Raw genomic sequence first — 15,632 nt, 5'->3', positions numbered from 1 at the left:
CGTGTGTGTTGTTCCACCCCGGGAGGATGCCTCATTGCGGGCGAGACTAGGGTGCACAGCTGATGCGATGGTGCTTGTTTGTCTCTGTGATACATAAGTATGGTTGAGGCTGCCGTGAGAGTTGAGCTCGAGGGCAGCAGTGTCGTGAGGAAATAGACACCTCAGACCTCACGTCTCTCAGCTGAAATAATACCGTGCTGCTCCCCAAAGGGTTGCTTGGATAATCCGCCCTCGATGAGTATGTCCTGCCTCGATATCCTGAACCCGATATAGTACCAGACTTGCTCACCAGACAAACCCACAAACACAGACGCAGACCACGTTGCCGACGGTCCCACGCACGAGCGTGGCACCGCAGAGATCCTCTCCGGCGTGGCCCCGATCGAAAGCGAGGAGCTCGGCGTGACTCTCGACAGGCTACATGAAGACATCGAAAAGGCTCCCCTGGAAGGCCCCGATGGCAGAGAGCCGACTGAGGAGGAAAAGGTGTCGCTCCGCAAGGTTGCCGGCTCTATCCCCACCATCTCGTGGGTGCTCTGCGTGGCCGAACTCGCTGAGCGTGCGAGTTACTATGGCGCCAGTCAGGTGTTCAACGACTTCATGCAGTTTCCTCTTCCCAAGGGGGGCAACGGCAGCGGAGCCGTCCCGAAGGACAATCCCAATGGTCATGCTGGCGCATTGTAAGTAATGGAAGGATGCCAGTGGTTCATGATGGGAGCTACTCACATTTGAAGAAACATCCACGAGCTGATGGCTGACTTCTGCTGCTCAGGAACGAGGGCCTCCAGTTTGCGTCTGCGTTCAGCACGCTCTTCACCTTCTTGGCCTATGTCTTTCCAATTCTCGGAGCGTACATCGCCGACACGCGTCTCGGAAGATTGTGAGTGCAATGCCTGGACGTTATAGAAGGGATCAGAAGCTGACCGGCCTCCTCCCTTCAGCAAGACGATCCTCCTCGGTGTCACTATTGGCGCCGTTGCCCACGTCATCATGATTGGCGGCGCCGCTCCCTCTCTCCTCAAGGCCGGCAAGGGCCTCGCGCCCTTCATCATCTCCTTCTTCACCCTGGCCATTGGAGCCGGCATCTTCAAGCCCAACGTGGCGCCGACCGTCATCGACCAGTACACGAACCAGCGGCCGGCCATCAAGACGCTCAAGACGGGCGAAAAGGTCATCATCGACCCGGAGCGAACGATCCAGCGCGTGATGCTCATCTTCTATGCCATGATCAATGTCGGCGCCTTCTTCGCCATTGCGACCACGTACACCGAGAAGTACGTCGGCTTCTGGCTGTCTTTCCTGCTGCCGGGCATTGTGTACTTCTTGCTGCCCTTCCTCTTGCTGGGCGTATATAAGAGGCTCGTCATCAAGAAGCCCAACGGGTCCGAGCTGACCAACTTCTTCAAGATTGTCTGGGCCAGCCTCAAGTATAACAAGTTCCAGGTCTGGAAGAAGGACTATTGGGCCGTTGCCACCCCGTCCAAGCTGGCTGAGCGCGGAATCCAGGTGACGTGGACGGACCGCGCCGTGCTGGATGTTCAGCGTACCTTTGAGGCGTGCGTCATCTTCCTGTACTTCCCCATCTACAACATCAACGACGGAGGCGTGGGAGCGGTGCAGTCGAACCAGGGCGCGTCCATGACCAACAACGGCGCCCCGACTGATCTGCTGGGCAACTTCAACCCCCTCACCATCATCGCCGTAGCTCCCATCCTCTCATATGGCGTGTATCCGCTGCTGGCCAGATACGGCATCAAGTTCGGGCCCATCCGCCGCATGACGTTCGGCTTCATGCTTGCCGCCATCTCGGGAGCCATCGGGGCCATTGTGCAGTGGCGCGTGTATGAGACGAGCCCCTGCGGCTACGAGGCCAGCACTTGTGACGATGTGTCGCCCATCAACATCTGGTGGCAGATCCCCAACGTCGCCCTCGGTGCCATTTCCGAGCTCTTCTGCAACGTGACGGCGTACGAGATGGCGTATGCGCGCTCTCCGCCTCACCTCAAGTCGGTCGTCATGTCTCTCTTCTTGTTTACCACCGCCTTGTCGAGCGCTCTCGGCGAGATTCTGATCCCGGCCATCGTGGACCCGCATCTGATTGTAAGTTGAACCAAGCAGGGATATTGAGAAATCGCGACGAGAGAACAGCTTTTGCTAACTGCGTTGGTGTCGTGTAGTGGGTTTGGGCTGGCCCAGCCATTGCCCTCTTTGCCCAGACCATCGTCTTTTGGATTCGGCACCACAAGCTCGATGACGACGTTTACATGCTGGAACAGGAGACGCCGACTCAGTCGCAGGCTCAGTTGACGCAAACAACAGACCTGGAGCCGGGACAGGAGAAAGTGGTCGGAGACGGCGAAAAAGCGTAGTTTCGTGTAGCTAGACTTGCGGGAAGCTGGAGGAGTTGCAAATCCATATCACTTACACCAGATTGCCATGGCTGACGCCTGCAGCGATATCATAAGATACAACAAGCGCTGTGTATACCTCATGTACAGTAGAGTTGAGAAAAGAAGTAAACGTATAAGTAAATGAACCAGTGCAGAGAAGCAAAGGCACGACAACGATGGAAGAAGATGGATTCCACAAACGACGTTAATTTCGAAGAAGCGGACCAAAGGCGACCACGGAGCGAGCCGCCCTTTCAATGTAAGTAAGTACATGTATGTAGGCAGGATGGCCCCGAAGCCGCCTCGGCATCGGGTTCGGCTTCGGCCAGTCCCTTGAACGGAATAGCCCCGGAAGCGACCGGTGTGACGAACGCTGAATGGTAGGGTGATGAAAGTCCTGGATCCTAATGAGGCTCAGATCTTTAGCAATAATGGCTAAGAATTGCAGGATTCGGTGGCTCGGTTGACATACCCGTGCCGTTCGTCGCGATGCGTGTGTGGAGAGGCTGGATGGTTGCATATGCGGCGAGTGAGTCATCGATGGCTGTTGAAATTCATCGCATTTCACCTTTTGTGGTATGGCAGGCCAAGGTGGATGGTGAGGCCGAGGCAGGCATTATACGTTTATTTTGTGAAGGCATCATGAAAAACAAGGTGTGTGCGACAACATCTTGACAGAAGATCTAGAAGTCCAAGGTCCGACTACGGCAGAGCCTGTCGCTCGAGACCAATGACTGGTGAAAGCCCAGACTCCATGGCCCAGTTGTTCTCGTGTTCAACTACCCAGCTCGAGTCGCATTGCTGCCTGGTGGTTACAGATAGTAGTCGAATAGATAGATAGGTAGGCAGATGGCTTCTTGCATTGAAGTATGCCTACTGCTCTTGATAATGGCGAACTGACGAGACAGTCACTCTCTCAATGTGCAACAAAGCCTTACACGATGCATGTCTAGCCCTTGCTCACAGCTTGGTTTGCCTAATCTGGAAACAAAATGGCTGTGCATCCAAGTCACGGGATGTCTCGTAAGAGCCACCACCCAGCCCGTCATCATGTAAGATGTCATCCGCAGCCTACATTCTCTTATCGCCCTCCGCGTGTTCGTCCACGGACTGGAGGCAAGGCTGTGCAAGGCTACCAGTGCAGAGTGAGTTGGACCCCTAACACCCTGTGCTACGGGTTACGATCGTGGGCTAGACGCGACATTCCCACATGTAGTTGAGCCTGTAGGGGTCCTCAGCTGCTTGCGCTGGCCCCCAGCATGTTCCCCATAGAACTATACCGTCGAACCTCATTTCCAAAACCAACGCAGGGCTGCTTCTGGATTCGTGTACCCGTTCCCTTCAGACACGACACGTGCTTGATGTTGGTTGCCAACGACCCGATCACGCAACCAACGGCTGGCTACATTGATTTAAACTAGCGAGCGGGATCGACCGGTTGGCGGAAGACGCTGAGCGGCGCCACAGCCGGATTCAAGCATTCGTTGGGGTCAAACAGGGTACGAGGTGTAAGTCATCAAGGTCGGACAAGGTGAGGGGCCGCAAGAGGGGGAAGCCCGGGCGTCAAGAGAAGGGGAACTGAGCAGGGAGCACATCTCAGACACATATTCAACTCCATCACACACACCCCGTGGCCACGATGCCACCAAAGCCAGACGCTGGTAAGCCTCAGCAAGAGTGCTGGGAGTGTCTCCGCCGCTATCTGGCCTGTGACGGCCGTCGCCCCGTCTGCGAATGCTGCCGCTCGGCCGGGATAGTATGTCCCGGATATGAAGACCGTCGGCCGCTGACTTGGGTGACGCCGGGCAATATTACCGTTACCCGTGTTCGGAGGGCCAAGACGACTTCAGCTGCGGCGCTGACACCTGCCGCTTTCAAGAAGCGTCGCTGTCGAGAGCGCCCACGGTTACCATCGCCTGCTTCGGAGGAAGGGGTCCCCAAGACGAGTCCGGGGGCAACGACCGCTGCCTCATCAAGGGACGATGGCAAGGCCACTGAGGATGACGACGACCCAGATGTGGCCAGTTCGGGTGACCAGAATGACGATGGCGGTACAGTCGAGGATAATGAAGAGGGAGGCGTCGATGACGGAGAGGGAACTATCAGCAGCGAAAAACAACAGTCTACCGCATTGGCGGCCACTACGCCTCAAACCCCGACCACAAGTCATGCTCTCGTCCCGCATAGAAGCAAAGACATCATACCAACTATTCGACAAAGCGTCAATTGCATCCCCATCAGCCTACAACAGGACGAGTTTGAACTCATGGAGGCCGTAGAATACTGTGTGTCTATCCAATATAAGGAAAAATCCAGCAAGGAAGCGAGAAACTAACCATACGGAGCAGACAACCATCACATATTTCCCGTCATCAGCTCCAATCAGATCATACCCAATGCTTATGCAAAACGCTTCGACAAAAACCGAGTCGCTGAGCTCAACCCCTCCAACCGCCACGCCCTCATCTCCATCTCCATCGGCTTCCGCATTCTAGCCGTTGCCCAGATCCATCGCCTGAGCATCAATCCACGCGTTGTCGGCCCCGCGAGTGACTTGTGGACGTCCTTTTTCCGACATGTTGGCCTTGCCATGGCGGCTCTAACCGACGAGATCCGGCAACATCCCAAGCGGTACTTGGCCAACATATTCCGCAGCATTCACCTCATAGCTAGCTCCGAGGTAAAGGCTTGTTTGAGCTCCTTGTATCAAAGGGACTCTGTGCTGATCGTGTGCTGCGCAGCTTTTCCTACTCAACTCACCCCATTGGCGGGCTCATGTGAGCGGCTTCATGGCCATCTTACAGGAACAGGGGGGGCTGAGCACATTCATCCAAGATCCGGGTGCCTCAAAATACATAATGCTCAGCTTTCTGGTGTAAGCTCTCCCCCCTCTCCTTCGATACAATATATCTTTTCGTATCTAACCCTCCAAACAGTTCATGCATCGTGGCAAACACGACGAGCTCGCTGCAGAATCAGATCATTCAAGTCACATGCTTGGACCCCAAAGAGCTCTATAGCCTTTATAAAGTCATCATATACCCACCGTTCCTCTGTCCGCCAGATCTGTTCCTCGACATACTCTACATCAACCGTCTACGACTACAGCTCCCAACAACCTCGGTTATATACTCTTTGCCCTCAATTCAAGTAACCGTGTGCGATATTCTAAAGCATATACACGATTTCTCGCCGTTGGGATGGATTGAATCATGCGGCTTTGTGAATCCCGATGGGCTACTCTTACTATCAAGCATATACCAAGCGGCAGTCGCCCTATATGCAATTCTAGCACTGCCTTGCACATCAAGATTTCACGTCAAAAGGTCATGCCACGATCTGAAACAGACGTACCGAGCCCAGCTCTTTAACGCATTGAAAGCGGCGGTTGGGTCGTCTGTCCGCATACACAGCATATACTGGCCCGTTGTCGTAGCCGGCGTGGCTGCATCGAGCGGAACAGTCGAAGAACGAGTGTTGGTGGAGGAACATCTCAAGACGGGCATCAACGATCCGTTTTCCGGTGCGGGATCGCTGAAGGCGTTGGCGATGTTGAGGAGAGCTTGGGCGTTTGGGTTGACTGAATGGGATGAATTCTTCAGCGAGCCAAACGTCATATTATTTTCCTGAATTTTCCTGAAACCGTAAGAGACGCTGATGAGCGAGATATCGTACATTATACCGTGACACTACTTGGTCTCTCTGCGCTCTTGACTCTGGCTTGGTATAGTGGCGTCCTTCTTCCCTTCCACTCAAAGTTACTCCTCATGGCCAGCTTCTTTGTCATGAGCGGTCCTCAACTCATCGAGGTACTCTGTTTAGATCTAGGCAGCACCGTTCTGCAATTACATCTCCATGCACATGCCTTGCACAAATCTGTTTGCCTCGAAGCTAGTCATCAAGCAACAATATTCACATCGACATAAAAGGCCTCGTCAACTTTCACCTCACATCAACCCATTGTGCCTGACACCATGAATCAGAAAGCAAATTTCCTTCGGCCTCAAAAACAACAGACAACAGCTTTCAATACCCTCTCAATGACCCAACGAGCCACCTTTGCCGACTCCCCCCAAACATACCAGGCCACCCTACGCAGCCTCTTCACCGGCGACCCCCAAGACACCGAAACAGACCTATCCAAGATCTTTTCTCCCACGTTTCATTTTACCGCCGCCGCCGAAAAGTACGACTTTGCTGGCTTTGTCGAGCACATTCGGCGTCTGCGCGAGATGAAGCTTTCTGTGGACCTCACGACGGTGGAGTTTCTGCGTGATGGGGACCTGCTCGCCGAGCGACATGTCTCGACCACGATCTTACAGAGTGGGAAGAGGATGTCCTCTGAGACCTTTATGTTTGCCGGAATTGCTGAGGATGGTAGAATCGATTGGATCAAGGAAGCCGTTCAGTCGATTGAGGGATGAGTGAGACTCCGAATAGGGGGTTGTTACATCTTCTTGGAGGGTGTGGAAAGGCGTCGTTAGTTTCGTACATATAACACATGCTTCTTCATATAGTACATAATGGGTGCACAGTGACAACCCTGATGATCGTGACCCTCATCAAATGTTCAACTGAAACCCATCCATGGAAACGCTGACCATGGCATCGAACTGAGCCCAACCCGTCATCTCGGCCAGCGAATCCGTCGGCGTCACATAGATATCGCCAATGCCACCCATGTCCGTCATATTCGCCCCCAGCTCCGCAACACCCATTCCGCCATCGTCAGCCGTCCCGAATGCATCGGTGCCATTAGCTGCGTTTGCCATGGCAGCGGCTTGTCTCTGCGTGGGCGATCGTGCATTATTGATCTGACCCTGCTTCGTCTGTCTGAGCGCTTCGAGACGAAGCTCTTCTAGCACGAGACAGTATCGCGCCACGAGCGATCCGTCCTCGGCGAGGTTCGACAGCTGGTCTTGACATCGGGTGGCGGCTGCGAGATAGCCCGAGTATGATTCCGCGGGCTCGTTGCTTTTCTGGATGGTGTAGACATAGAGAATGACTGCAGCAGAAAAGGCGAAATATGAGGTAAACTACAGGGCATCAGAGTCAGTCCTCTGCAAAGTTCAATGTTGTATGCCTCAACGCTTCAGGCTCACCCAGTATGCTCGGAAAAGCTGCCCTCCCCGATACATGTCATCAACAGTTTTGGTAATGTTCATGGCCGCTTTCAAGCATTCATGAACACTCTGCTCTATTCGAGCCTCAAACTCGCGATCATCACGCCGCGGCCTACTCCCATTCTGCAGCTGCGCAAAGTTGCGAAGCAGAAACGGCCGGTGAGTGAGAATCATGGTATGCCAGTACGCCAGATTCAGCACGTTCTTCTGGCGCTGGAAGATGGGTATCAGGGGCATGTTGGTCACGGGATCGAGGAAGTGGGCGACGTCTGCGCGCCACTCGACGAGCTCCTTTGTGTGGATGGTGGCATATGCGTGCTTGTCGTTGCGAGAGGTGGAGTGAATGGAGTAGACGTTGCGGAGAATCATGCTCAGGATGCGAGACATTCTGATCCTGGTCAGCTTTCACGGGCTTGAACAATGCGAGGCTGACGTGTATCCTTACTTGGCATATGCAACGGGTCCTAGCATCACTGACTGGCCGTGGGTGCTGCCCGGGCTGATGTTATCACCATGAATCTGGTGGTCGTCTACACAAGATGGCAGCTCTTGGTCAATATCGTCATCATGAAACGTCCGCGGCCTTCCCAACGCCATGCTCAGGTAGTTATCCAGGGCATAGGCACTCCAGAAGGTCCTTCTCCGGCATTCAACCTCGACACGGTCGATGCGATCTGCATGACGCTTTCGATGTAAGCCAATGGCATAGGCAAGACGGGCAGCGGTGCCAAAGAGGTTCCAGCAGTGGTTGATGCGCGACTCGGACAGCAGCCAGAGACACTGCAGCAGTCGGGCTTGGATGCTTGCAAGGCGAATGGCTCCCTGTTCTCTGGACAAGAGCTGATGTGCCGCAAGAAAGTATCGGACACTGGAGTCACGGGTGAGATAAAGACCACACATATAAGAGAGAAGAGAGGCATACATACCTGACGTCGGCATCATCAGAAGTTGGCCGCGGGCTCATGTGCGCCTGGGCAAGAGCAAATACCATGAACAAGACGGCCGTCCGAGTCGATGCATCCTCGCGATTGTGCATCCTGCCCTTGGTCTCATACAGCTCATCCAGCCACGCCTCTATCGTCTGTTGATGAAGGAACCTGTCCACGGGAACGGCAAAGTCAAAGTACCTCTGCACAAGCCGCGTGGTGTCACTCCGCGACAGCATCATGTACAGCGTCGGGTCAAAGTACGGTGCCTCTGTCTGCATAGAGTCAAGATAGGGCAGGGGCGCATCGCCAAAGGTGAAGATGGACGACCCCTGCGGAAAGGACACGAACTGGTCCAGCCGCTTCTGAATCCGCAGCAGGAACGAGACGCCGGACGAAGGCCCGACATAGTGGCCCTCGAGATCCGTCTGCACAGGCTCCGGCGAGGCCCGTGACAGCGGCTCGGTGCCGGGCTGGACGTGGGGGTCCCCGAGGGCAGAGTAGGACGAGTCCGGAGGTTCCTGCGGATGCCGGCCAGACGCGGCAGAGCTCGGGCGGTTGGCGGGATGCCATCGCGACGGCTCCGACTGCGAGGGCTGCCGTTCGTGGTGGTGCTGCTGCTGCTGCGGTGGCTGCGACGGCGAGGCGTGTGCGGTCCTGCGCGAGGCCATGGAGCCGTGTCTGCCGCGAGTGTAGGCGGCATCGTACGTGCAACCTGCATTGGCCTCGATGCAGAGCCGGCATGGCTGCAGTCCGGTGCAGCGAATCTTTCTCCTGGGGACCAAAGAAGAGTCAGAGAGGGCGGCGTTTGACGTTCAGCCAGGCAATTCCCGAGTCATTGAGAATAGAGGTAGGTTGGGTTAGGTGAAGGGGTGAGGGGCCGGCCTCGACTCACTTCTTGCATCGATCGCAGGCACGCGTCACCCGCATCCGCTTCGACTCCTTGTGGTCTCTCGCTGCCGCCTGGCGCGGAGGCGTCGACGGGTGTGCGCCATCGTGATCGGCAACGGATATCATGTAGCCGTCCATGATGGCGTTCCCCAGCTCTGATATCCGACGAGGACTGACTTCCGAGACACGGACGGAGAAGGATGACGGCTATGCATTGGGCGACTGCAGCCGGGAAATCTGACGGACCGGAAGGTGATTTTGAAGGGACCTTTTGGAGAAAAGCATGACGGGGAGACGCTCAATGTTCAGTAATTGCCTATTGACATAACCAGGACACGAAACCAGGACACGAGCACGCGGGACACACTCAAGGAACATGGATGGGAACATGGAGGGGGGGAGATGCTCATTGGACTTGATCAGCTAGCGTGATGTTAGCCCGTAGATATCAGGCCTATAACTGCATCAACTTGTGCCGTGTTCCTGGCCAGTAAGAGAGACAAGGGGGGAACTTGGGCATGTGTCTTCACTTCACAAAGTCGATTGTCAGAGACCATTAGGTAAAACTGGCATGTGCCAATAGTTTCCCCGCTCTTCAACAGACAGGGTTACTCCAGACTCGGCCGCCAATAGGGCGGAGATGGAAGCGGGTGGAACGAGTAATGCGAGCGTAGGGCTGTTGTCCGCGGCGCCGGATATTAAAGGGTGGATAAAGCCGTCCTATTTCTTGGTTGATAGTCTTCTAGTAGTAGTAACGAACAAGATCATGGCTTGAACACGAGATTGACTGAGTGATGCATGAAGTTGACACAAGACGAGCCTCTCACCGCTGATATTCTGTGAGCAGGGTTATCAACTAGGGATGACCCGACGCGCTGCTTACGAGCAGGGTTGTCAGTAGTTGGCTTATGGCCAAGTGTCAGAACGGAGGGCTAAACCATTGGGCGAAGACCAGAGACTATATCTTGTACACAGAAACATAGGGTCAATTGGACATTCAGTTGTTTCTTTCTCCTTGAACCTGTGCTATGTCGAGTAGCTTCAAGTTACTTCAATCATCGCTTCTTCAATACCTGTGTATAAACGTTGAACCAGAGTCGACAACTTCAGGGCGTGTACATAGCTCACGATTCGCTTCTTACGGCCCAACTGAAACGCCAGATAGAGAACCTTGAAAAGTATTTATAGTGTCAGGGTTTCTTACATGTAGTATAGACTTCTGACTGTTATGACCAAGTTGCATTATTAGAACCGCACTCCGTCCAATCAAAGACAAGATATTGAACCTTGAGCGTCGACATTCAAGACCAAACTGAAGATCCATGCATGTCAGAGTTGAATGACTCGCCGTTACATCGAACCATCAGCATCCTTCGCATTGTGATCTGTGTGGCGCTTCAGGGAACGTCCATCATCCAGTCCCACAATGACCGGCACCGCTATCCGCTACCCATCCTCTTGCCATCTTCCCACCATTAAAGCAGAATGCAAAGGAAACACAAGAAAGGAAGCGATTACGCCAAAGTTTCGTCGTTGAAGGCATCAATCTTGTAAGTAGCAAACTTACGAGCAGAAACGCCTCTGGCAAAGAGCACGTCAAGCTCCTCGTAAGTGCGACCCTTTGACTCGGGAAGACGGAAGTAAGCCCAGACAGTCATCAGGAAACAGGTACCACCCCAGACGAAACCCGTATAACCCTTGAGGTTCCATTCAGAAGGGTTCATGAAGTAAGGCTGCAGCACACCCGAAACGACACCAGTGATGGCATATGAGTTGCGGGCAAGGCAGATGGTCTTCTGGCGCAAACGCGTTGACCCCAATTCGGCGGGAAGAGCCCAGCCCAGCTGACCGACAGAGAGCTGGAAGATGAGGGTCCAGACGAGGGTCAGAACGGCCTGGGCCATGGCAAATGAGTGGTCGCTGGTGCGAGCGTTCAAGCCACCGATGAGCACCAGGATGCAGCACATGCCTCCCATTCCGACCCAGTACGTGGTCCGGTAGCCAAAGTTGGGCATGATGAAAAACCAGCAGATCAGCGTCCCGAAGAGGGCCATGCCGGTACCGCCGACGTTGAGGTGGTAGGTTTGCGTAGGGGTCAGGCCGATTTGTTGGAAGAAGTAGGTCGAGTTGTAGGCAAAGGAGATTCCGCACAGAACCTGGCCAACCATGCACATGCACGAGATTTCGGTCCGTCGCAGCTCGAAGCCCTTGAAGCAGTCCCAGTAGGACGTTCCGACGGAGAGCTGTTCCTCGAGGTTATTGGTATAGATGATGAGGTTGAGCGACTCTTCAATCTCCTCGTCGGTTGGGTTCGTTCGCAGAGCACGGAGCGACTTCTTAGCCTCCTCGATCTTGCCAACTCGGACAAGGTGCCACGGGGTCTCAGGGGCAAAGTAGAGGATGGGACCCAGGACAACGGGCCAGAACCACTGCAGGGCAAAGGGGATTCTGTACGACCACTGAGTAGTGTTGTTGACCAGTCCAGCCAAAACACCAGAGGCAATCAGCTGGCCAATGATGAAGCACATGTTCGTCCAACTGGTCAAGTAGGTTCGCAGCGCCATGGGTAACACCTCAGACGCGTAGGCCGGGGCCGTAGTCGCAAAGATCCCCCAGGGGAAACCGCAGAGAAGCTCACCGACAAGGAGAACAGTCGTATTCGGGGCGAAGAAGACGATGAAGACGAAGCAGCTGAGGAAGAAGAGGGAGCCCGAGATAACGCGCAGGTGGCCGAACTTGTGGACCAGGTAGCCGTTGAGGAGGGTTCCGAAGAAGGATCCCACACCGGAGGCGTTGCTCAGGCCAGCCTGCCACGGCGCCGACAGCTGGTAGTTGCCCGATTTCTCGTTGAACTTTCCGTACCGCTGCGCGAACTCGGGATAGGCGTAGAAGTTGCCCAACAGGCTGGTGTCGTAGCCCTCCATGATGACACATGCTGAGATCAGGAGACACCAGCCGATGGCCTTTGGGTACTTCCGCACAGCTTGCAACGGCGTCAGCTCATGTTCGGCCACGGCAGCGAGCTTCGCGTCGTCGGCGATCTGGTTGATCCCGGCCTTCTCCCCGGCCTCGATGGGGAGACTCTCCTCGTGGAGAGTGGACACGCCGCCCTTTTCCATGCTGGAGGATCGACAGGTTGTGGAGTTGAGGGTTGTGCTTGTGCTTCTGTCGGTGGCAGTGCGATGTGAAACGGTTGAGAAAGCAATCTCGCAACCAGAGGAGGATTGGACAGACGGCTTTGACAAGCTGCAAGAGGCGTCAAGAGTAATGACTCTCTGTCTCGACTTGATGATCCAGGCCTCAAACCTCGCCTCTTGATGACTTGACTAACACGAGGTTTCCCTAGATGTCCAGGTCGCTGCCCTTTATAGAAGTTGTCTCCCCCATATCCCAAACACCATCAACGGCTCTCCCTCCATGGGTTCGGCCCTGCTCTGACCCCTTGCTAGACAACAAGACCAAGCCCAAACCATCAACAAGACGGCAATACAAGCACAAAGAGATCTAGAGCTCCCCAGCTTCTCTCCCCCATACCCCACAATCGGCTAACCCCCACAAGGAGCTGCTCCGTCACCTCATGTTACGAAGTATGGATGCCACTCAATTCGCACGGAGAGGCGGAGGGGAAGCCTCAAGAAGCTCAACCAACCGCCGAGCATTTCTCCTTGCCTGCTCGACGCGGGGTAACGCCGGCTTTCAGCCAACCTGGAGGCTGGAACGGCTTGTATCGTACTACCAGGTTAGACGCGACAGGGGTCGAGCCACGAGGGCCAGCATAATACTTGACGCTAAACAAAAGTCGACAGCTCCTCAACCTGCCAAGGTCAGCTCGCTGTTGAGTATCCGACGTTGGACTAGGCTTAGCAGCGGCGATTTTCCCTCTGTCCATAGCTGATTATTCCTCTTCGTTTACGACTAGCAGAAAGTGTCTCCGGCCCGTGGCAGCGGTTCTTTGGCCTGACGGATATCGTCGTGCCGGGCGACACTTGGCATATCCGCCGACGGCGTTCAAATAGCCTCAATTGCATCACAGGCATATTCGCACACGCTGGAATCGCACAGAAGAAAAGTCTTCTTTGCAGCTTCAGCTGGAGGAGCGGGCGTCTTGTTGCTTGATTTGGCACTACTCCTCAGCAGCCAGGGGGGGTGCGGGTTTTCGCTCGCCATCATGCTGGACTCCAAGGTTGCCGAGGCGACCTTTCAGGCGACGCTACTCAATGGACTGTCTGGCGTGTGTGCGCAGGGCATCACGGCCTACAGGAACAAGGTAAGCAAGAAACTTCATCTTATCGCTGACCATCTATCAATATGTTATGGATGTTCAAGGGCTAATTGTCTCAACAAGTCATTCGATGAAGTCGAGATCGAATCGATCCTGCGATTCATCGTCTACTCAATCCTCGTCACACCCCCAAACTACAAGTGGCAAGAGTTCCTAGAACGCAAGTTTCCGTCCAGGACGCCCGTTAACGAACCATCTCCGGTTTCGTCCAAATCACCGGAAAAGCAGGCCCAACAAGGCACCCAAGTGGTGCCAGTCAAGGACCGCCTCAACCTAACCAACACGGCAGCCAAGTTTTTGCTAGATCAGATATTTGGCGCTCCGCTCAACACGCTGGCCTTTCTATATCTCATGGGTGGCATGGCATTCCAGAGCCAGGCTCAGATCTGGAGCAACATCCAGCGCGTGAGTGCCTCTTTGCCTCTTCTCCACCTGTCCACTAGTAACAAACTGGGTGTTCCCCCCATGAGGGAGGACGTAGTAAGAGATTGTGGAAGCTAACGGTCGATTTACAGGACTTCTGGCCCATGCTCATTGCAGGATATCGCGTGTGGCCGATTATTGGACTTTTGAACCTGAGCGTTGTGCCGTTTGACTACCGGCAACTGGTTGGCAGTACAGCTGGTCTTTTCTGGGGCATATTCTTGAGCCTGAACAAGATGACATGAGGGAGGAAGAGGGTAACTCTATAGACGTGACGGCATTTGGAAACAGACACTCTTGAAAATGATGATCCGAGATTTGCTTATCAACACCACATTCGGGGTTGATTTTGTCCTTTCTTGCACTGACCGCGGCACTCGAGTCGTGGATGAGTTACGCCATACCATGCTCCGATGACTTCTAGCACAGCGTTTGATCTTTAGCCATGAGTAGTCAGTCGATTAAGGGAATCAACTCCGAAGCATACTCCACAAACTCACCTCAAGCCATCACGAGAATGTCCTGGGCCCACCTACCCCAAACCATGCAGATAGCCACATTATCTTGGCTTCCAGGATGTAACATCGTAGCTACTCGTGAGTACCATTGATCATTGGGATGTCTGCTGCATCCAATATTGAGTCACACTTCGGTAGGATCCCCCCCCATACTCAGTAAGCCAAGAGAATCCAGGCACTTGGTATTCTGGGGGCATCAATGTTGCATCCCCTACGCCTCCTCATGTATCCTCCGCATACCCTCCGTTCTAGCCCCGAATATCGACGCCATGGTATTTTGGGACAGGCATTCGGACTGGGCCAGCCACTACATGGACGAAGTGGCAAGCTGGACCACGTCTACATGCAAAAGTCATGCTGAATCTCATCCGGCCCGCATCAGCTTGCCACCCAGTCAGTCCATACGAAGTAGTCGTATTCTTCAATGGACTAGCTTCAAGGTATTTAGTGTACAGGTTCTACGGAACTCAAGTATTCCAACGCAAACGCTGTTCTTCCCATTGACATCTAGCGGCCATTATCCCTCTACTTCCATGGAGCAGGAACAGCTGTTGGGCCCAAATCAAGAACGGCACAGAAGTAGACTGTTCCAAGACGCCAACGGAAAATATGTCAAAGTATTTTCCACCAACAAGCAAGTGTTGTATTTCCGTCGGAAAACCCACTCCAGGAGCCTACCACACTTACACGCCTGACAACGACATTCGAACTCTCTGACTGAACAGGGTTTGGTGAAATGAACTGTGGCTATCTTATAATAATTCGTGACCGGATTTGTAGCCGAAGAAGAATCCGAGATGAAACTCCCGTGCATGGTGCGGAACAATTGGAAGTGTCCCAAGGCTGTGGAAAGGGCTGCATGTTTGTGTGTTGCATCACATAGTGGCGAATTCAGAAATGTGGTCCTTCTCCAAAGTTCAAGGAGTAATGGTACAAACACTAATAGTACAGCTGGCTTGGCATTGTGATTTACTATGACTGTAAACAGGGATAGACTTTAGGTCTCATAAGGGTGGGGAGAAACACCAGCTTCCCAAGTCTACAAGCGGCAAGTCTTCTCTTCTCGAGACGAGGATAGG

At 54.0% G+C, this 15,632-nt stretch overlaps 6 protein-coding genes across 6 annotated transcripts; 4 read left to right on the top strand and 2 right to left on the bottom strand.

Annotated features, from left to right (window-relative positions):
* The first annotated feature begins 450 nt into the window (after positions 1–450).
* Positions 451–2,556, top strand: TRIREDRAFT_80086 (uncharacterized protein). Its single transcript, XM_006967424.1, has 4 exons — positions 451–680; positions 773–880; positions 942–2,100; positions 2,178–2,556. Exons 1-4 carry the CDS (start codon positions 601–603, stop codon positions 2,367–2,369), a joined length of 1,539 nt encoding a protein of 512 aa, XP_006967486.1. The 5' UTR covers positions 451–600; the 3' UTR covers positions 2,370–2,556.
* A 1,473-nt stretch (positions 2,557–4,029) lies between these two features.
* On the top strand, positions 4,030–6,020 carry TRIREDRAFT_122974 (uncharacterized protein; the record flags this gene model as incomplete). The annotated part of the gene is made up of 4 exons (XM_006967423.1): positions 4,030–4,675; positions 4,739–5,070; positions 5,132–5,265; positions 5,327–6,020. The coding sequence occupies 4 exons, from the start codon at positions 4,030–4,032 to the stop codon at positions 6,018–6,020; spliced, it is 1,806 nt and encodes a 601-aa protein (XP_006967485.1).
* A 344-nt stretch (positions 6,021–6,364) lies between these two features.
* Positions 6,365–6,814, top strand: TRIREDRAFT_109679 (uncharacterized protein; the record flags this gene model as incomplete). Its single annotated transcript, XM_006967422.1, has 1 exon — positions 6,365–6,814. One exon carries the CDS (start codon positions 6,365–6,367, stop codon positions 6,812–6,814), a length of 450 nt encoding a protein of 149 aa, XP_006967484.1.
* Positions 6,815–7,219: 405 nt separating this feature from the next.
* TRIREDRAFT_65746 (uncharacterized protein) lies at positions 7,220–8,885 on the bottom strand (the record flags this gene model as incomplete). Its single annotated transcript, XM_006967324.1, has 4 exons — positions 7,220–7,426; positions 7,493–7,915; positions 7,973–8,381; positions 8,440–8,885. Coding segments are annotated over 4 exons (1,485 nt in total), but the record flags the coding sequence as incomplete, so codon positions are not given.
* A 1,959-nt stretch (positions 8,886–10,844) lies between these two features.
* On the bottom strand, positions 10,845–12,449 carry TRIREDRAFT_109677 (uncharacterized protein; the record flags this gene model as incomplete). Its single annotated transcript, XM_006967323.1, has 1 exon — positions 10,845–12,449. One exon carries the CDS (start codon positions 12,447–12,449, stop codon positions 10,845–10,847), a length of 1,605 nt encoding a protein of 534 aa, XP_006967385.1.
* Positions 12,450–13,498: 1,049 nt separating this feature from the next.
* On the top strand, positions 13,499–14,280 carry TRIREDRAFT_66087 (uncharacterized protein; the record flags this gene model as incomplete). Its single annotated transcript, XM_006967421.1, has 3 exons — positions 13,499–13,597; positions 13,676–14,017; positions 14,128–14,280. The coding sequence occupies 3 exons, from the start codon at positions 13,499–13,501 to the stop codon at positions 14,278–14,280; spliced, it is 594 nt and encodes a 197-aa protein (XP_006967483.1).
* Between the last annotated feature and the right edge of the window lie 1,352 nt (positions 14,281–15,632).

This window comes from Trichoderma reesei (assembly GCF_000167675.1).
Source record: "Trichoderma reesei QM6a unplaced genomic scaffold TRIREscaffold_17, whole genome shotgun sequence".
Classification (NCBI taxonomy): Eukaryota; Fungi; Ascomycota; class Sordariomycetes; order Hypocreales; family Hypocreaceae; genus Trichoderma; species Trichoderma reesei.
The sequence above is the reverse complement of the archived record's forward strand: the minus strand, read 5'-3'. Positions and strand labels throughout refer to the sequence as shown.